General features: G+C 36.6%; 2 protein-coding genes across 3 annotated transcripts in view; one reads left to right on the top strand and one right to left on the bottom strand.

Moving 5' to 3' along the window:
- Positions 1-3,183, bottom strand: part of LOC129262440 (programmed cell death protein 7-like) — a 33,787-nt gene extending 30,604 nt beyond the window's left edge. Inside the window, exon 1 of the mRNA XM_064099799.1 lies at positions 3,031-3,183. The gene's annotated coding sequence lies outside the window, so the exon portion shown is untranslated. The remainder of the gene's footprint in view (positions 1-3,030) is intronic.
- A 5,564-nt stretch (positions 3,184-8,747) lies between these two features.
- On the top strand, positions 8,748-21,984 carry LOC129260530 (complement C1q tumor necrosis factor-related protein 4-like). Of its 2 annotated transcripts, none has more exons than XM_064099798.1 (3): positions 8,748-9,364; positions 18,103-18,262; positions 21,464-21,984. In XM_064099798.1, exons 1-3 carry the CDS (start codon positions 9,250-9,252, stop codon positions 21,702-21,704), a joined length of 516 nt encoding a protein of 171 aa, XP_063955868.1. In that variant the 5' UTR covers positions 8,748-9,249; the 3' UTR covers positions 21,705-21,984. The 2 variants fall into 2 exon arrangements, with proteins under 2 accessions (XP_063955868.1, XP_054754473.1); XM_054898498.2 differs by lacking the exon at positions 8,748-9,364 and adding an exon at positions 13,135-13,254.
- Positions 21,985-22,684: the final 700 nt, after the last annotated feature.

Here is a 22,684-nt window from a genome sequence, read left to right as displayed (position 1 = left end):
CGGGACCAGTAGTTATTTTCAATATTCCGAACTGCATTCTGGACGTTGTATAAGCGCCTTTGTATAACAATTAAAAGAGTAGGCCTATTTACCTTACAAATTATGCGAGCGCTGAACTTTTGGACATTTAAACCTCAACAAATGGACATTTTTTAAATATGAACAACATCATAAATGTCACTTACAAAAATGATGCCAGCGCGAAGCTCGCGCTTAGAGTTTTTGATATTGATGACAGGACTGTATCTAAATGAAAAATAATGCGAGGGCATTTGCGCTTAAGATTTAAATTTGGGATTTGAAAAGTCCGACAGATTACCTATACTTTTAAAAGAGGAATGACCTCCAGAATTCAAGCGCGAAGCGCCAGTAGATTTATGTTGAAGTTTAGACCTAGAACAGGGACGTTGAACCTTTATAATCATGAAAAAGATGGTATTTTTATAAATAAAACATGGGATTCTAATTTTGTTTTAGTGTTAATATTCAGATCTTCAAACTTGACATTTTCCTATCCCCTTCATCATCCCCTCTCCTTCTCCCTTTCCCCATTTTCGTTCTCCCTTCTCTCCCTTTCCCTTCCCTTTTTCGCTTTTCCTTTCCTTTCTCCCTCCCCTACTCTTTTCTCGCTCTTTCCATTTTTCTTTCCCTCTCCCTTCCCCTCTTCCTTTCTTTTGTTTTCTTTCTATTTTATGGTCTCCTTTTCCCTCTCTCTCCTCTACCTTTCCCCCTCCCCTGATCTGTCTTTTATTGTCTCTCCTTCCCTTTCCCACCCCCTCCATTCCCTTTCTCGCTTTTTCCTTTCTCTTCTTTTGTTTCCTTTCTCCCTCCCCTACTCTTTTCTCGCTCTTTCCATTTTTCTTTCCCTCTCCCTCCCCCTCTTCCTTTCTTTTGTTTTCTTTCTATTTTATGGTCTCCTTTTCCCTCTCTCTCCTCTACTTTTCCCCCTCCCCTGATCTGTCTTTTATTGTCTCTCCTTTCCTTTCCCGCCCCCTCCATTCCCTTTCTCCCTTTTTCCTTTCCCTTCTTTTCTTTCCTTTCTCCCTCCCCTACTCTTTTCTCGCTCTTTCCATTTTTCTTTCTCTCTCCCTTCCCCTCTTCCTTTCCTTTGTTTTCTTTCTATTTTATGGTCTCCTTTTCCCTCTCTCTCCTCTACCTTCCTCTCTCTCCTCTACCTTTCCCCCTCCCCTTTTCCTTTCCCTTTCCCTCTCCTTTTTTGTGCAAACATTAACACGAATATCTTGCTTCCTACACACACACACAAACGCCCGCAATCTAACACACGTAATGCGAAACAATCGGGACATTATCATTTTGTTCATATATATATATGTATATTTTCTCAATGAACATTTTCATCTATTTAAAGCTTTGAAAATTATTAAACAATGATTCCATAGGCGAAATCTCAATGATCATTAGGAAGGTACTTTACCCATTTTCATTTTATGTCATTGTGATTATTCCATACTAAGGCAACATATTTTGGATATAAAAATATGTGAATGATATGTTCCTCTTCTGTTTTATACTTTAACAGAAAACATTTTGTTCAACCAAATTATGATTTGTATTTCCAAGTTCCATGTAATATTTTCATTGGAAAATCTTTTAAAGGTCAAGTGCACCCCAGAAAAAATTGTTTGAATAAATAGAGAACTATGTTGATTTTTGGTACAATTTCCTATTATGCGCCGACGACTTGAATCGAGAATGTTCGATAGGAAAATTTCGCATTTCGATTGTTGTTTGCGTAATTTCCACCGCAGTTCGAAGGATGACTAAGGACGGACCGAGCGAAGTATCCTGGTTGAGATTTGGAGGTAAGTGATAAAAACACTTTAATAAATAATTTATAATTTCTTTTTCAAATAAACTTAAACCATACGATCAAGATTAACAGTGGACAAATATTGAAAGGTTTGGCGTAGTTTAGTCCCTCACATTTGTGTGATGAATGAAAACGTAAAAATGCACTATGAAATCACATGTGTTGTGCGAGGTTAGTATACTAACCTCGCATGTTGTGTGAGTGGATGTATGCATGCTATGTGGGTTCGTAAAAATATTTTATGCACCCGCATAGATCCGATTAGAACCTATTCTATTGTGTTGTTGGTACAATAGCAGATACAAATTTTGACCAGTGCGAGTGTACGTGTTGTGATTTTGCTATTCAATGTGTAAACGGAATTGTCACTTTTCCATGTGTACAAAGTCTATGGGGAAACGGAATTTCCGTTTTCTGACATGCTGAAACGGAATTTGAGATTTTCTGAAACGGAAAAGGCAATTTTTTGAAACGGAAAATCACTGTCCCTATGATTGGTTACGTAAGATTATAATTTTCAAATTTCGAGGCACTTTTGCATGTCATAGACATAGTCTACCCACGTGATGCCACTAGGCACTACGTCACTAACTATGACTAAGAAAGAAGTTATGACAGGTTCGGAGGTGTCATAAACATTTAGTCAGGTTGTTATCCCCGATCTTGGCAAAGAGGGCTTCGTGAAACGGTTAGCGGACAAGTAGCTCACCATCTCCGATTTAGTCAAGAAGTTAGACTTATGATGGTGTTGAGAAACGGGCCCCTGGCCTGAGTGACACTGTGTCTGTGACAGTTTAAAAAAATAAAGCATTTGTCCCCCCAAAACAAGAGAAATAAAGCCAAACATTGCCAACCTTATTTCACCACACTGGGAATAGTAGCAGAGAACAAGTTTATATCAACACCTTGTTCATTGAATGAGTGATTTCTAGGTGCGAAGACATAGGACCCCTTCAATGAATTCATAGTACCATACGTAAATCTGAACGTGTGGGGCTGTAATAAATATTGAACAGCCCCACACGTTCAGATTTAAGTTGCCAATCGGCATTAACATTTATGCACAACGACATTGTTTTTAATTCATTTTATTGATTATCTAGAGCTATCAAAACGCGTTAAAAAGATTTTCAATCATCAAGGTATCAATACGCACACCAACAAATACAAGATACAGAAAATGTTAAAATATAGCTTACTAGTTATGCCAAGCGCCAAGCCAGGGCCCCGACTACCGAGCATGCACGCATGTATACGACCTTATACGTCATATGTCGATGGTAATTTAGCGTGCCAACGAACGTAAAGGGAAGCAACACTTCATCCTCATCATCATCGTGCGTGGGTGAGTGAAAGATTATATATGCCCGTATATATGTAACCTTCCTCTTAACATAGAGTTCCATGAAAAAAATAGTTCATTTGATTTGACATAATTTTGACATTAACATGATATAAATATTGAGGTAATTTTATTTTATATTATGTACTTTTTGGGGGGAAAAAGTTAAAAGAGTTTTCATTAAAAAAAAAATATATATTTTCGGGTTAAAACTTAACGTTTTGAAGAAATTGTACAGTTATATTGATTTGAGATAATTTTGATATGAATTTATATGCTCTTTTTTTATTATTTTTATATGAGATACCGGTATAGTGAGTGATTGTATTACCGACCGGCCTTGTATTACCGAACGTGCGCATCGTACGCGTCAGAATTTAATTTCATACGCTCAAAACTTTGCAACACCCTTCCAAAGGGAACTTGAATAGAAAGATGATGAAAAATTGTCAAAAACACATTTTTAACGTCTTAATATTCTAAAAATAATAAAATATTGTCAAAATAGCTCATCAGTGATTTTGTTGTTTTCTCAACTTTTCCCATAGAAAACACACGTTTGGTAATACGATACCTTTTTCAAGTGACCAAAATATTTCACATGCGAAGAGGGGTTCGATTGGAAGCTATTATCGTAAAAAGGAAAAACGATTTTGGAAAAATGTTTACATATATATATTTTGTAGGTAATTGTGTATTTATGGTGAAAGTTTGGTGAATTTTATGAGAATAATGTGTTTGATATGATTGAATATCATGAACAGTGTTCGGTAATACGATCCACTACCATAATTAGTTTGTGAATAACTTGTTTTGCGATATTTGGAATTTTGTCGATTGATATGGGTTTTTCCCTTTGCTTTCACATTGTTATAGAAGAGAAATTTAGCAATTTAATTTCATTTGTAATCATTTTGAACATATTTGTAATCTCATTGATATTGATGTATTTATTTGCTTGATTGTTTATTGATTGTATACATGCAAAGAATCTTTATTTATATGAATTGTGATTGTAAACTTAATGATTTGAAAGAGGAAGAAAATAAAATATTATTCAAAACAAAAATAATCATGTGGAGGTGCCGTGGCCGAGTGGTCTAGGCGCCTGGCTATACATGAAAAAGTCCGGTGTTCGATCCCCGGCCGCTGCAGCTATGCCCATGAGCAAGGCATTTAATCTACAATGCTCTTTAATCCTGCTTTCAAATAAATGGAAATGCTATATGCATTAATGGTAACTAGGTGTGAACTTGTAAAAAAGATATAATATATATTTAAAAAAAAATCATTCATCATCACCGTTTTCCTCATCATGAATATCAGCATCATCATCATCATCATCAATATTCATCATCATCATTATCAATAGCAGTTATAGCATCGATCATCCCGTATAGTCGTCGTCATAATATTCTTTATCAAAATTATTATTATCACTGTTTAACCATCGTGCACCCCTTCACAGCAAATCTTAGAGCCGAGAGGTGTAATGAGAATAATGAAGGGGAATTAAAATGGAAATGAATATTAAACAAAAAAGAAAGGGGAAGCAATAGACACTCTATAGCTCCCCCATGAAATAAACCCCGAAATAGTTGCCCCCCCCCCCCCGGTTGGCCCCAATAGAATAACGTGAGAAGGGTGTCTTTTTCGTAAAAAATGGAAGCGGAAAGCAAGGTTGCCCCCCCCCCCCCGGTTGCCCCCAATAGAATAACGTGAGAAGAATGTCTTTTTCTTAAAAAATGGAAGCGGAGTCGCCCCGCCCCCGCGAGCCTTATTAACAAGACAAATAGCATAAGGTGGATAAGAAAACAAAATAAGAGAAGAGAGAAATTGGTATTCTAAAAAGGTAATTAGGAAATCATGGGCCCGTACGTAACACAAAGCTTAACGATCATTGTACAACATTTTTTAATGATTGAATGCATGCATGCATGCATTGACTACAATGTACAATCAATCGTCAAAATCAGGGGTACGATTAATCGCTAACCTTTGTGTTATACGGGACCCCGAGGAGCGTTTCATGAAAGGGAGTTATAATCGGACGTTTTATCCGACAATCATGACAATTGAAAATCCTGGGCATGTTTTATCCGCCAGTTACCATAGTAACAGCGCTTCTCATCCAATCAAAATCAAGGAAAGTTGTCAGACCCGACGACCTAATTTTGATGAAAGGCTCCCCAAGATATGAACAGAGAGAGGGGGGCGTGAAAGGCAACCAGTTGAGATATTTTCCCGCATCAGTAGAAACCCATTATTCCTAGGCTGGGTTCACATAGAAGTATACGGTAAATGGTATTCTCTATTCGCTATTCGCTATACGCTATACGGGCATGGCGGGTCACATAAAGGTAGCACGCGTGTCCTACTTTAATATTCAAAATGGATACTTCAGACGAAGAAGATTTGGCTCTTCTCCTACTGGCCGAGGCTGAGGAGGTACATATGAACTGAAGAAAAGAAGAACGGTATGGGTACGACAACACTTCCAAAATGTTATGCAACGGGGCCCAGGACTTATAAGTATGACAAAACACATTTTTTCCTAGCTGAAGTTAATTTCTGGGGAAAAAAAGAAAAGAAATCATATTTTTTCTACATAACTTACTAAGATTCGAAAATAAGCTTGCTTTGGACTAACTTCAAGCAAAGAAGTCACCTCTGCAAATTCTTAAACTTCTATTTAATACAACTTTTAATGATTTTTTTTAATGGGGTTAGTTCAGCCAGTCCGTCGAGATGGGCTTATTTGAGCCATATGATTTTACACACTAAAAACTAAAATTTTATTTTTGGGGGAGGGGGGGGGGGGTTGAGGAATGTTATTGAAAATACTGTAGTTATGTTTCCAAATTTATATTTTAAGATTTCAAACCTGTATCAGCCTAATTGATTTTATCAATCATTCCTATTTTTGCTTTGATGACGTCATTTTTAGGGGGGAGCTTGATTGTACTCCCCCATCCCAGCTCTGTGAAATCATAGCAAAAGTGAAATAATAAATAAATCATTTTATAAACAATATTTTCTTGAATGAAATCTATTTCCACATTATTATCGACTTATTATAAGAATAATTAAGTAATTAATTAAAAATGACTCAGCGATACACAACAACATAGCTCAAGTAGCCTTCGCTGCGGACCTTTTTGACCTTGTATCTTCAGTCATTTCAAGGTAAAAAAAGATAGAACGAAAAATGCAGAGCCCACATAAATCATACAACATGTGCATGAGATAAATTCTGAAGTGCTGGATAACTTAAATATGACGGCATGTGCTAAGAAAATCCAATAAAAATAATGAGTACCAAGAAATCATTTCATTTGAACTTATCTCATTTAACCAACGCACACAGTAAATATTATAGGGAAATTCAGAACACCACCTGCCACGTCTGTATACGCTGCACGAAAATCGAACAAGTGCGATTCCCACTATACTATACTATACGCAGCTAACGGTATTTTCGCATAGTGCCCTCTCATGTGACCCGGTATTAGGAAATCCTATTGTTCGATTCAAGCTATTCGCGTGCCCTAAAAAAACGTGCACCGTATACCCGAATAGTATACTTCTATGTGAACCCAGCCTTTACCAAAGGAATAGCAGGAAAATGAAATATATAGGTGATACTGATATGCCAGTCCACGGGCGGAAACGGCCGTGGTCCCCTGCTGGCGAAGCAAAGAACATGGGGATAGGGGAGATAAGAGAAAAGGAAGAAGATTAAGGAAGCTGGAATGAAAACAAGAATATGAAGAGAAATAAAAGAAGGAAGGATATTAAAGGTGAAATAGATGAGAGGAGGGGTAAAATTGGCAAATGGCAAACCTTTCAGCCCGGTCTCAATATTGAAATGTAAATTTCACTTGCGCTTCGCGCCCGCATATAGATATCCCAGTTCACGATTATCAAATGTGCTTAAAATGTCCCAATATCAGGTCAGTATAGCTCAAGATTCTTGCTGTCATTATTTGTTTAGTTTACAGACCTATTTTATTTATTCCAGAATTCATATGGTGCTTGAATTGTTTCTTTTTAGGTTAGTTCTTTAAAAAGAAATAGCCTATATGTTTCACGCTCACGTAATTTGTTGAGTAAGATACTTAAACTTTATTAAGAAGGTGCATATGTTCTTTTTTTCCTGGTCAGTAGGCCTACATGAAAATTTTGTTTAGTGATAGGTCTATATAAAAAAAAAAATCTGCTGTATTTTATGTGATACGATGACTTTTCTTGTTGTAGAAAATTTGAGTATTGTTTAATCCATACAATAAAATTCTAAAGAATCATCGATCGGCCCTCTATGCATTTGAATATGCATAATAAACTTTTTTTTTTGGGGGGGGGGGGGAAATAAGCGAAATTCTAAAATGTCATAGCGTTAACTATGTTACATCCTACTTATTAATGGGATTTGATTTCTCTTTTGATTCAAATCACGTTATTGTTCATGGGTGGATTTTCGCCAGAAAGGATATGCCCCTCGTCATGACGACGAACCCTCCGGGAAGTCCCCGGATTCCCGCGTTATCACGAGCATGATTTTGCAACATCGCGCTGTTCCTGGTTTAATTTTTACATGTATTAAAATCTTCAATCATTTCAGTTCAGATTCTAAACATTAAGAGGGCTTATACTAGCATAATTCGTAAAAGTTTGATAACAACACAACACTTACTACTATTTCTACCAATAATAATAATTTTATTTGCAATACGGCATGATAGACTTTGTCCTCAATTTTATGACAATAACAATGATAATACTGGGAAAGAATGTCTATCACCATTTTACTACTTTTATTTTCCATGTGACATACCTAAAATCTAAATGTTTCTTAGATGACTCTTACTTTTGTATTCAAGGATATCTTAACAATTTTTTCTCGTTTCGTAATTGAATTTCAAAGGCTTATAAAATTGTGAAAATCAAACGTGAAACAGAAAAGCCCCTATTGCAATTTCTTCATATCTTTCAGGCAAAATTATCCACACATTATTTCAAAGATCTTCTTTTTTTATTAAGGATATTGGTTAAGAGTTCCATCATAATTTCATTAAAACGGGACTCGGGACTCTGGGAGGGGGCGGGGGCTGGGGGCTTCATCACCCGCAACTTTATCAATCCGACGTGTATGTATAAAAACGTGAAAGTTACTATGAAATCGGAAAGGTCTGATTGAATCATGATTTGTTGCATGTTCAGCCCAACCCCCCCCCCCCTCCCAACCCCTTGAAAATCGTTCCACGCCCCTGATTCATCCATATTATTAGTATTTGCATTAATATTAGCATCTTTGTGTAATTGTCACATGATCTTCTCCAAACGGATGTGAGTTGAGATAGTGATAGAGAGAGCGCAGAAGAGAGATCAGAAGGAGGGGAGAGACCAGAGGGAGAGAGAGAGAGAGGGGGGTGGGGCGGAATAGAGGCAGGAGGCAGGTATAGCTATATAGCTGGGGAATAGCACCCGCCCAAAACTTCGGAAATGATCACTGGCATTGCTCCAAACTTTTCACGAGACTTTTATCGGGGCATAATCAAGAGAACGAAAACTGGCATTGATACATTGACTTTTCATTCGGTTATGTTGCAATGTGATAAAGGCGATAACAGTCTTTGTACTGCCCCGCCCCCAGTAACACCGGTGGTACCATCTCCAGTCCGACAAAAGTTTTTACGTTATGACCAATCGACAGTTCTAAGGTCACTTTGAGTTGGTTTCGTTGATGTGAATGTTGCACAAGTTTGACAACAACTTCAAAGTTGGAGATAGGTTACACTCGGACATAATCCTTCGCTTTACTGATGATTACCTTCGCGTTGGACGTGTAATTAAGAACATCCGGAAATTAGAATAGGGCTCCATGCAATATTGTTCATTGACATCAGCTCCCAAAACTCCTCTGAAACATTGTATGGAGCCTTTGACGCTGGAGCTCTTCATTGTGTTGGTATTATACGCTTAGTTGAATGCAGGCTTAAAAAACAGCCTGAACTTGACGGGATACTACCGCATTTTATACCACTGAAGTGAAAATAATTCGTTGGGAGTTTCTTCAATGTGGGCCAGTTTGCTCTCGAGTATGGGTCTGGGATCATCTGCAGTCGACCAAGGCTCAGGGCTGGAGGTGGATGAACCCTCTGGGGACACCCCGGGGGACACCGCGAGAAGGGGTAGGTATAATTATATAGGCCCATTGTATATATGATAATATTACGCAACATAATGTGCAACATCTCCGAGTGCTGCATATTATTATCCCGGTCCTAGAGAATAGTTGTACGAATAGCTAGTCTCTACCCCCCCCCCTTCGCGGCCCTGTGTGAAATGGGCAGGGCAAATGATTTAATTCGATTTGATTTGATTTATTCCCATATTCCGATAACAAAAGTAAATAAATGTGTTATCATTTTTTCTCAGCGTATTACGTAACAATAAGCAAATGATAAAATGAATAACATATAATATGCATATACATTCTAACATTTTAATTAAAATATAATTATACCTCCTAAATCCCTTAGAAGTTAAGTCTTATTTTAAGTATATTATTGTACCACTTTGGGTGTGTTCACAATTCCTTTGCCTGTGTCACTTTTTCTTTTCCTTTCCCATCTCTCTCTCTCCCACTCTCTCCTTTCCTTTCTCTTTGTCACCTTCAGCTTTCTTCTCTTTCCCCGTCATTTCCACTCATTTTCAGTTACAAGTAACTAGATTTATTTATATATTTTATTAATCGCATATTCTACACCCCTTTATAATTATGAGTATTTTATTATTGTTTAGTTATTAATATATATTGTAAATCAACCATTGGAATTGGGACAGGAGGCTTCATGCCACAGTAATTAAGTGAACCTTTTCTGTCCCTGGCGTTCCAATGGTTGGTATTTCTTAATTTGTATTGTTTACACTGATATGTATTTTTGTATATTATTTGCCGAATAAATAATATTTTGTTTTTATTGAAACATATAGCAGAAATATATATGCATGTATATATATCGACATAATAAATTTTGAAATGTTGGAGACCTCCATCTTAAGCTTAGAGCTTGAAATTGATAAAGGCCTCGAAAGGAAAGGGGAAAGAAAACAAAAACAAACAGTGCAATAAGAGATTTATCTTTTATTGCTCAAAACAACAGGAAAAAAATACCCCCCCCCAAAAAAAAAAAAAAAAGATGATAGGGAAAGAAAAATTCAAATGAGAAAGTTATAATCATAATGTTAATAAAAGTGAAAGTGCAAGTGTGCGAGAGTGCAGATGCGGGGAGTGTACTATCGGTTGGTAGGAAACACATAGAGATTTTAGGTATTACATGCAGCTTTGAATGAATAAAGTGTAAATCTATCTATAGGCATATATATAAGCATAGGCCTATAATGCTTATAGATGCCTAGGTGCCTTGCTAAAGGACGTTAGTACCGAGGTGGCAATCGAACCCCAAACCATATGAATATCCACAAAACAACGTCATGCATGTATCCCCCGGGGATAGGGGGGAGGGTAAAGGCCGGCAACATACTCGTACACAACACAAGCAAAAGCAATGAAAAATTCTTGTTTTTTACCATCGAACGACGCATCTACACTGAAAATGGTATCAAAATTGACAAAAATCGAGAGGGGACGGTATACTTTTAGCAACACCTTTTTTACTTGTAAAATTCACCATGTTGTGAAAATTGATGCTTTATTCAAGGTTGGGGAAAATGTTTCATATACTAAAAGCTTAGGGATGATTATTTAGTGTCCTTTGAAAGACCATGTACAGGCATAGTGTCCATGCACTGCAAAGAAAAATCAAACTACATGTAATAACATCATCTTGCACGAAATCGTTGATTTTGATACCAATATCTGTCTGATCAATGAGCTCTGTTTGACGCTCCTTGATAATGTAGTTTATACTGCTTATATTAAAATAATATATTCTAAGCGGATCACCATCGGCTTTTATCGAATCGAATTGCAGGAAGGGAGTGTTCTTGAGAAAAAAAACAATGTTTAGATTGCAGAAACGTGGTTCTCATCATAACATATCAAGTATCCCTGATTGTTTATCTTATATTCGAATTATGGTGTTGATAATAGAGCTACATGCTTGCTCTTCTTTCCACGGCCTGGGTCTTCTCTTTTCTTACCATTTTCCATTTTCACTTCTTGAAAATCAAATTTAAAGGACAGGTCCACCCCCCAAAAAAAGTTGATTTGAATAAAAAGAAAAAAAAATCCAACAAGCATACATGTAACACAGAAAATTTCATTAAAATCGGATGTAAAATAGGAAAGTTATGACCTTTTAAAGTTTCGCTTAAGTTCACAAAATAGTTATATGCACATTCATGACATTCCGGTCGGTATGCAAATGAGGGAACTGATGAAATCTCTCACCCACTATTTCTTTTGTATTTTATTATATTAAATATGAAATATTATGATTTTCTCCTCATTGTCCTGTCAAACAAAGTTTTATTTCTCCCTGAACATGTTGAATTACCATTGCTTAACATTTTATGGTTCAGTCAAGTTGGTCATCATTGTCAAATTAACAAAAATTGAAATAATGTATAATTCGAACACTAAAAGAAATAGTGAGTGAGGGACATCATCGATTCTCCCGTTTGCATGTGACTAAATTACGGTGCAGATAACTATTTTGTGAAAAATAAGCGAAACTTTAAAATGTCATAACTTTCTTGTTTTACATCAAATTTTGATGAAATTTTCAGCATTATGCTTGTCTGATTTTTCTGTATTGATTTAAATAAACATTTTTCTGAGGTGGAAGTGTACCGTCCCTGAATACATTAAGGCTACCGTGTTTCTGCATTATTAAACTAAAATAATTTTAAACAGAGTATTCTGTCAATCCATTTCTAATTCCAAAACTAGTATGGATCCGATCAGTGCATGGCGGCACAAAAGTGGGAGCGGCGACTGCCCCTATCCCGGGGGAGGAAGAAGACCATACGAAAGATCGTTTTGGGTCGTTTAACTCTAAAGCAGCCTACCCCAATTCTTCAGTTTAGAAAAATGATGAGGGCCTTTTAATGTCATCTCCCCCCTCCTGCACCAACCGTTAGAAGAATCCTGGCACTATATGTATACGAAGCCCCATAGCGAATTTGATTGCAGTTATGTCACATCCATTTCGTCAACTTGCAATACGGTACATATGAATGTATTATACAACAGGTAGGAGTGGCTTCTTAATAATTTGGTGGGGGAGGGGCCGTGGCCGTCATAAAAACGAGATGCAATTTTTCTTCATTATTTGACAAATCAGAGGGGTGCGTGATCGCACCATGTGGAGCCGTTCACTCCTGCATGTGTTTGAAATACTTTTTGAATGCACAGATGTTATGGAAGTTAGTGAGCCATATTGCATGCACCACTAAAATGCACCTTTCTTGTCAGTCTTTTGAAAAAAATATCCGAGTATTGTTTTGGTTGAAGGTCACAGGGGAAAAAAATAAAACGAAGATAAGTCTAAAGTTCATCGATGTGTTTAGCTCACCTAAGAGCTTAAATGGAATTTAACAAGCATCGCATTGAACATTAAATCTCGTGTAAACTGAGAGAGAGTGTGGGGAAAGAGGGAGATCGAGGGAGAGAGAGAGGGGGGGGGGGGAGAGAATGTTGTAACATTTTAATATTTTAGTAGCAAGTTTAAGCATATCTCCTATTATTCTCTCTCAGCCACCCTTTCTTTCTTGAAATAAGTAAATCTTGGCGAATCTCGAACCAAGGATATTCCACACAGGTGGCCCCCACCCCACCCCCTCTCTTTCTCCCTCCCTCTCTCACTTTCTCCTCTTCACTGTATAGTCCCTTGATAACTCTCCGAAGTGGGAATGGCTAGTTTACCCTTCCCCCCAAAACACTATAAAAGTCGGCATGGGAGCAAGACTATCCGATGTCGAAAAAAGAGATATGCACCCTCCCCAACTACCATTCCACTTAAATTCATCTCGACGTATCCACATTCCATTTCTGCACCAGTCACTAGGAATAACATAATACATATTAAAAAAAGGATGGAAGCTCGGGGCAAAGGTAAGACGTTAGTTTCCTTCTCATTCACCTCTTTAAATGTTTCAAAGATGCATCCCGGGCCATGTCCCGGGGATGTAATTTTTTCTCTATACAAACATCCTCTAATACCATACCAGCTTATGAACCGGGCTCACAATGCGTGGATGAGTACATCTCGCATCTGGTTACACGTCGTGTGTGTACATATAGCTCCACGGTATAGTGGATCGGACAGTGACAGTGAATCCCGAATGATATTGATTATCACATTGCAAAATATTTATGATATAGCCTGCCTCCAAGTCGTTGTGTGCTGTGAGTTTAATTATCCCGGGGGGGGGGGGGGCACTTCCATTGACGAGTGGATACCATGCGCGAGACCATGGGGTCTCGAAAAGCACCCTAAACACGTATTCCCATATTCTGAAAATGCACCCCTTAACAAGTATTGGCGTGTGATGAAACAAAACGATACTCTGATCTTGGCAAGTATTCCCTGAATTGAACCCCTAAACAAGTACATCAATATTTTAATTGTTCTTTCACGGACGTCGGTCGTACCTTTACCTACATCGTTGGATTTATACAGTCCCACCTCCCACACCTCGGGCAAATCGTACTCTAAACACGTATAGTGTTGAATCTTGGGGCAAAAAGTACATCCTTTATAAAACAATTTAGTCTTAATTTTTTGGTGCCAGCTAAAAATGGCAGAGTAAAAAATGGCAGAGGTAAAAATGGCAGAGGTAATAATGGCAGAGATAAAAATGGCAGAGGTATAAATGGCAGAGGTAAAAATGGCAGAGGTAAAAATGGCAGAGGTAATAATGGCAGAGGGAAAAATGGCAGAGGTAAAAATGGCAGAGGTAAAAATGGCAGAGGTAATAATGGCAGAGGTAAAAATGGCAGAGGTAAAGATGATAAAGATAGGCTACGTCATAATAGTTATCATCCTTGACCGGACTCTTAAGTCGTGGTTGTCGACGAAATGGGCTATAAGAACTTATCATTATCTTGTTTTTTTGTTGTTATGTTGTCATTTTAGGTCTATACTTTGTCATTTATAAAACTAAACTCAAGCATTTTCTTGCCCAAATGATTCAAATTGGTGACTGATGAAAGGATCTTAAGTTCGTTAGCAGAACAGCGTTCACATGCAAACCCAACGATTTTTTTGTTTATGTAAACACAAATGTGTGCAGCCATTAACCCTCTGAAACAAACAAGTTCGGGTCTACGTCGAACTACTTTCATAATTTCACCTGGACAACAAAAAATAACTAAACATTCTGTAATAAAAGTAATTTTCTTTATTTCCACATCATGATGGATCATGATGAATAGATATTGATGTCTTGATGTCACTGGCGGATCCAGGGGCACAACCGGCCCGCCCCCCCCTTAATGAGAGGTACAATTAAAATCTTAGCAAATATGCGGTTCTAACTCAAGTGTGCCCCCTTTTTAAAGCGAGGACTTTTTTGCTTGTTAATTATTTTTGTTGACGAATTACCTTAAGTTGTATATAGGTGGAAAACGTTTTTTGCGTGTCATTTTTCAGGAAAATGTGCCCCCCCCCCTTTTGAAAATCCTGGATCCGCCCCTGATTAATATGATGCGTATAATTAAATGTAAATGATACAATTATTGTTCACTCTTTAGAGCAATACCTCATTGCAGCTAGTCCAAGTGGATGTCAGGTTCCCAAACTAGTGTAAATGTATAACTGTTACCACATGAATTTTGAAATGTGTCGCGAATTAGGGATTCAAATTTATGGGTGTTTCTTATATAGGTACCATTCTCTGGGGGCTGTTTTGAAGAGGTAGTTCGCCCTAGCAAAAATAGATACCCATTATTTTATAGTTTGAGTTTTGACACCCTTATTACCTTACGTACGTAACGTGCCCTATCTTGAAAATCCTTTATACGTGTTTTTTGGTCGCGCATGGTATCCACTCGTCAATGTAAGTGCCCCCCGGAATTTATCCGGGGGAAATGGGTAGGGCAGAAAAGATTTAGGAATTAGTAATTTATTTTTTTCAGAAGTTTTCAGCATTTATTGTCCGTTCAAAATAAATTTACAATACATAAACATAATCGTAATATGACAATAAAGTACATTGTAATGTGACAAATTATAACAGAGGAGCAATAACAAAATTTAGACATAAATTCAATATGTGAGCATAAGATAAAGAAATGAAAAAAATGTATAGCAAAATAAATGTTTGAGTAATAGCAGCCATAATGGAAAGGGTTACCTGGAAACCAATTATATTGCTTGAGTCTGAAAGAAAAAATCTGACGTCACAATATCAGTAAAGGAAAACGAACAGAAATGGAGTGTGTGTGCAAGTGGGTGGAACCGGAGGGGGGGGGGGGAACTACTCGAATTATATGATACCTATGTGTCACACCAAAATAATAAATCCATTACTTTGAAACCAAAGTTGTTATTGACAACAAAATTCAGAGGCTGCTTATTTTAGTGATCCAACTTAATGCAAGCGGATTTATTTAGAGCTTTAAACTGAATATTTTAAGCATTTTCGCTGTAATCATTAAACACAGGAGGAATTTATGACAATGACAATTTTTTGCGGGCATGGCATCATTCAGATATATCAACGCAGCACAAAATCATATTTTAAGTATTCAAAATAGTGAAATAATAGCTGCTTTGGCTGGCATAATGGAGATTGTGTATTTTCACTAATACAATGCAAGCACGGCAGCGCGAATTGATTTTTTGTTTTATAAATTCAGGGCAGAAAGGGAATATTTAACAACTTTTTGTCATTATAAACATGAATATATTTCATAAAGAGAATATGTATCTCAGTAATATGTTAGTGCACAGTGCGAGCTGGATATTGTTGATATTATACAGACTTGAAACAATGAACAGGAAGAACTCGTTAATGTCACAATAAATGCTAAACAAAATAATGAAAGCTGGAATAATAAGCGAAAATGTTCTGTGAACATTGACTTGAATGTCGAAAGCCCATGTCGTCAATTTGAGCAGGATATGTATTTCCGTCATCCGTGACGTTTGCTCCTGCGAATCTTTTCTCTCTCTTTTCCCCTTCCACGGGGTTCTTTATTTTCAACAATCTTCTTTATAACATAAATATACAAAATATTTCATACTGTATTGTTTGTGAACAATGCTGTGCCCCTCCAATGCTTTGTCTCCCCCGGGTCACGGTCCGCCACTGACAGCAGTGAATTATAAACAAGTTATGTTCATAACTCTTTTAACATGTACACGCATAATAGACAATTTGACTATACAATAAATAAACTGTCACAGCCTGCGACAATTGTTCGGGGGTGCATTTCATGAAAGGACTTGTCGGACGATTTATCCGACAAGCCCCATTTTATCCGACAGTTACCATAGGAACAGTGCCTCTCAGCCAATCAAAATCATGGAAAGATGTCAGATCTGACAACTTGTCGGATGAAAATATTGACGAAACGCTCCCCCGATGACAAATCTGAGCAAAACCTAAACCTTACCTCCAAAATTAACTTATTTATCTTTACATTACATTCTGAACCAAAAACTCTTTTACAATCCGAACACTAATCCTATGCCCTCTGGGATATAAGGACAGGAGCAAATGTCGCAGGAGCAATTGTCGTGTCAACGTATACGTTTTGTATTTTCCAATTTACTCTTCCCTTCCCTTAATTGATTTATACACTTTTCATCCCCTTCTTATTTTTACCCTTCATTTTTTGTTGTTCGACCTCTCCTTTTTTTCCCTTCTGCTTTTTACTCTTCACATTTTTTTTGCGCCGCCGATATGCATGAGAGGGGGCCGCGACCGGGCCCCGGATCCGTCTATTTACTGCTGATACTACTACTTCTACTACTACTACTACTACTACTACTACCACCACTACTACTACTACTATACTATACTATACTATACTATACTATACTACTACTACTACTACTACTACTACTACTACTACTACTACTACTACTACTACTACTACTACTACTACTACAACTATTACTACTACTACTAATACTACTACTACTACTACTACTACTACTACTACTACTACTACTACTACTACTACTACTTCTATGACTACCATTATACTACTACTACTATACTACTACTACTACTACTACTACTACTACTACTACTACTACTACTACTACTACTACTACTACTACTACTTCTACTAGGCTACTACTACTACTGCTGCTGCTACTACTACTACTACTACTACTTCTACTTCTACTACTACTACTACTATACTACTGCAATACTACTACAACTACAAACTTTGCTACTAAGTTTAGTACTATAGGCCTACGTACTAGCTTCACCACAACAACCAATTATACTACTGCTATATACAGTACTTCTCTTTATTAATATGTTTGTATCATTTCTACTACAGTACTACAATTACCATTACAGCTTTATTGCCGGCCTCCTCCTTTACAACTACTACTACTCCTCCTCCTCCTCCTCCTACTACTACTACTCCTACTACTACTACTACTACTACTACTACTACTACTACTACTACTACTACTACTACTACTACTGCTACTACTACTCCTACTACTACTACTACTACTACTACTACTACTACTACTGCTACTAATACTCCTCCTACTACTGCTACTACTACTACTACTACTACAACTACTACTACTATCACTATACTACTACTCCTACTAATATACTCTATACTATATATACTCTTACAAATTATATTCCCATGACTTTCTCTCCTTTTTTTTTAGATCAAACTCTCCTTCAAAATCCTTCTCCCCGATCTCTCTTGTCTATGATAATGATTATTGTTTGTTTTCATTCCTATCTCACACAGCTCATTTTTCAGTTGCCTTCACGACGCTGCTGGAGGGCGATGTTGACGCCCAGCGAATCCCGTTTGATAGGGTTCTCTCCCAGAGTTCAGAAGACACCTTTGACACAAATAATAACGAATTTACTTGTACCATACCAGGAGCATACTTCTTTACTTTCACGTATGTTTATATAAATCATTATTTATGTACACGTATACATTATTATTTACAAGAGAGTAGCCGCAAGTTTTATGCATTTATCTACTAGTAATTTCTTTGAATACATACATACAAATATGAATATATAGAATATATATTTATTTATATATTATATATATTACAGTTCACATATTGGCTTCATACAGTGATAACAAAACAAATCCGAAAGTTAATGTTTTTTGCCAATCAAAATTTTATTAAAAATCCTACGTGCTTATCAGGATTTATATATATATATATATATATATATCACGGGACTGATTCATAATTCTGTGTGTAAATTCACAATGACTATAAGAAATGAAAACTAAATAAAACACTGGCAACACCTTTTAGGGTGTATAATATTAACCTTGCACCCTTATTAAAGGAGAATGAAACCCTTGAAACCAGCTGAATCCATATCAAAGAGAAAAATCAAAGAAACATATTGTTGAAAGTTTGAGGAAGATTGAATGAATAATAAGAAAGTTATGAGCATTCGAATATTGAGATCACTAGTGCCATGTAGATCCTCCCAACGGCAATGCGACCAAGATCTGTGATATCACACACGTACAACTCCCTCATTACTTTAGTACTTATTTCACTTATATTCTCACTTTTATAGAGTCTATCACAAGGTGAGGTGTTCTCTTTATGAGATGACAAGTACAGAGGTTTCACAACATTATATCATTGATGAATCGTTTGTCATATGATTAGAATGAGCAAAAAGAGATGTTTTGGGGTATATTTTCAGTGTCCAAATGGGAGAGTTGTACGTGTGTGACATCACAGATCTTGGTCGCATTGCCAATGGGAGGATCTCCATAGCATTAGTGATCTCGACATTCAAATGCTCATAACTCTTTTATTGCTAGTCCTATTTTTCTCAAAGTTTTGTTGATCTTATTCTTTGATTTTTCTGCTTTCACAAAAGCTAACTTGCTCCAAGAGTTTCATTCTCCTTTAAAAAAAAAAGCTGCAGAGAAATATACACCTATTTTGTTTACACATAGAAGTTCGTTTGCATCCTCAGTGGTGCAAAGTTGAATTATACAGATTACATCAAAAAGGTTCGAATATGCAAATTTCTTTTAAGGATCTATGCACTCTTTATAGGGTGCATATACAGATTCAAATAGCCTTGTATTTGTTAATGTATGTACATGTGGCATTTGGATATCGATTTACACTCTTGAAATAGTTGGGCAAATATGCCCGACTTTTAACCAACACTGGGCAACATATACTGTTCACACAACTACTGGTTAAAATCTGCCCAAATTGGGGCAGATAAAAACTAATAATTGGGTAATAAATTTGCTCGATTGGATAATAATTGCCTAGAATATATTATATATATATATATTAATGAGGCAAAGTGGTAATGCATTGAACTTATATAGTTCCAACAGTTTATTTTGAATTCCACATTTTCGACGTTTAACTTTTGGAACTAAGTACAATGCATTACCACTTTGCCTCATTTATATCTTCTATGTCCAAAACGCGGAACATAATATCGTTATATATATATATATATATATATATATATATTTACCAACATACATTACCCAACATCAGTGGCGAACCGTGGGTCACGGCATTGGGGGGGCACGAGCAAAAATTTTGAGTCACTTAGTGAGCGCAGCGCGCCCAGTTGCCAGGTATACTGACCTAATAGAGACATTTTAAGGACAGTGCCATTAAACGGATATGTATCTCACTGGTCAAATAATGCGAGCGCGAAGCGCGAGCTTAAAATTTTTGATATTCAGACCTAAAAAAGGACATTATAAAATTCTTTTGTAATCATGATACGTACCTGTCTCGCTAAATAATGCGAGCGTGAAGCGCGAGCTGAAATTTTTGTAAATATTGACCCCAAACAGGAAGATTTTAAGAACTATATTTTAGGAATCCGTTAAGAGTATACACATCTCACCATAGTCATCTAATGCGAGTGCCAATAAGCGCTTGCTGATTTTGTTAGAATTACATCTAAACATATGCACATAAAGCACTTGTAATCATGATTAACATACCCATCTCACTAATCAAATCTTGCGAGCGCGAAGCGCGAGCTGAAAATTTAGGAAATTCAGACCTGAAGAGGGGCATTTTAAGGCTTGTTTGTAGGAATTCACGAAGACCATACGTAGTTCACTAACCAAACGGTGCGAGCGCGAAGCGCGAGGTGAAATTTTTTGATATTCAGATCAGAAAAAGGAACATTTTAAGGACTGATTCTAGGAATTCATTGAGAGCAGACATATTTCACCAATCCGCTACTGCTAACGTAAGCACGGACAGGAAATGTTTTATATTAAGACCTTAAAATGGGGCAATCACTTTAGTCATGAAAAAGAAGCATACTATTGTACATAAAACAATAACTCGAAGTGCGAGGAAATATATTTGGCAGTTTGGTATATATTGACTTGAAAACGGGAGGTTTTAGTTTTTATCAGGGTTATATATCTCGGTAAACAGACAATGCGAGCTTCAGGAGCAATGAAAACATAGGCCCTAAGCAAATTATGTTTCATTAAGTTATGAAAAATGTTTCTTATGTAATATAACATAACATATTATTATGAAATAATATAACATTATAATGAACAATAATGTCTTTTTTCCCACTACGTTTCTCTTTCTTTCTCCCTCTTTTTCTCCTTTTCCCCGTTTTTTTTTTTTTTTTTTTTGGTCAGCCGATTGGGGGGGCACGTGCCCCCCCATGCCCCCCCGTAGTTACGCCACTGCCCAACATAGTGGACAGTATATTGCCCAACAGTTTAAGTGTGTAGATGAATTTCTGTTTTATGTAATGTGCCAAAGTCAAATATATTCCATTCAAGTTGCAGTCCAGTCAATAGTTCTTTAAATGACGCCATTAAACTCATTTATAAACCTTCCAGTTGATCTGTAATAAATCCACGGCTCATAGAAACAAACCTCTAGAACAAATGATTTTTTTTTATTTAACAAAAATAAGATGATAAGAGGACAAAAGAAACCTTTAAAATAGGCGTATAACTAAGAAAGTACAATAGCAGCTTTTTTTTATATTTTACAATGAAATGGTTACAAAGAAAAATAACAATGAAGAAAATAAGACGTAGATGAAAATCAAAGAAGAGCAAGAAAAATCAAATCGATTTCTTACCGCCCTTCCAGCATCCACCCACAGGAGGACAAGGCGGCCTCGGTCTCGCTGATGAAGAATGATGATGGACAGGTGATGCTCTTAGCAGCGAGGAAGAAACGAATATCAAACAGCGTGTGCTCGCAGTCCGCCATCTTGGATCTCGCAGAAGGAGACAAGGTGTGGCTCCAGTTGAATTCAGGGCGGGAGTACGGGATCAGGAGCCATACCGGACAACCCTTGGTGACGTTCTCGGGGATCCTTGTCAACTAGAACACTATTGGTCTACATGCTGTCACACGTAGACCTATAGCAAATTTTGCTTTATAGATAAAAAAAAAAAAAAAACGCTTGTTTTCCTTGTATGGGCATGTCTAATTATTTCTCTATGCAATATGCAGTAAAATGGAAAAACACGCCCAAACTAGTATTAAAAATGAAACACGGGCCCTTTTCATCATCAAATAGCCTTAATTACTTGATGATATAGCGTGTGTTTTATTTATTTATTTTATTAATCTGTATGCGGTCTGTATGCATATACTCCAAAACTTGGCTGCAGCAAAAAAATGAAGTCCCCATAACATCCTCAAAAGCCAGGACCAAATAATTACTCGTTCACTCATCTGATGTAATAACAATCCCATTTTTTTACTTATAAAAAAGGGTATACATAGCTTGAGAAGACGTGCGCATCATGTAGGATGAAAGACACATTACGATATATTATTATTGTTGTTGCTCCTTATTATAAATATTGTTGTAGCTATTATCATTATTATTTTTATTATTTTTATTATTATTGTAGTCGTTTTGTACTGTTGTTATTATTATCAATTACTATTATTGTGATGATGATTTTTATTATTATAATTATTTAAATAATTGTTTTTAACATTGTTATCAGATCCATCTATTCTGTTATTTGATAGTTTTTGTTTAATGGAGTGCTACTCCATACGTGTGGAATATGTGAAATTAAGTCAAACTAAAATTCGATTCAATACTCTAATAGGCCTCTCCTTTATATTTTATATAGCTTTTGAACGGCATGTGACATTATAGAAAAGTCCAATAGTTTAATGACTGCAAGGTGTCATTCCCTATGCGCTCAATATGGCCCCTTTTTTTTTATTGTCAACAGTAAATAATGGAAAAGTGATTCCGAAAATGGCGGTTATTTTATGGAACTCTTTTTCTTGATTTATTTTTATTTTTTGGTTCGTCAGAAAATTTATGCCCATCCTGACAAG

Source organism: Lytechinus pictus, chromosome 5 (genome assembly GCF_037042905.1).
Source record: "Lytechinus pictus isolate F3 Inbred chromosome 5, Lp3.0, whole genome shotgun sequence".
Classification (NCBI taxonomy): domain Eukaryota; kingdom Metazoa; phylum Echinodermata; class Echinoidea; order Temnopleuroida; family Toxopneustidae; genus Lytechinus; species Lytechinus pictus.
Note: the sequence above shows the minus strand (reverse complement) of the source record. Positions and strands in the feature narration are given on the sequence as shown.

Bases quoted from the DNA above. Each gene is read 5' to 3' on its own strand.
- LOC129260530 (XM_064099798.1), top strand. From the start codon at position 9,250: ATGTGGGCCAGTTTGCTCTCGAGTATGGGTCTGGGATCATCTGCAGTC. The intron at 9,365-18,102 runs GTAGGTATAATT...TATCTCACACAG, and splicing joins GGGGGACACCGCGAGAAGGG to CTCATTTTTCAGTTGCCTTC. The intron at 18,263-21,463 runs GTATGTTTATAT...CCGCCCTTCCAG, and splicing joins GCATACTTCTTTACTTTCAC to CATCCACCCACAGGAGGACA.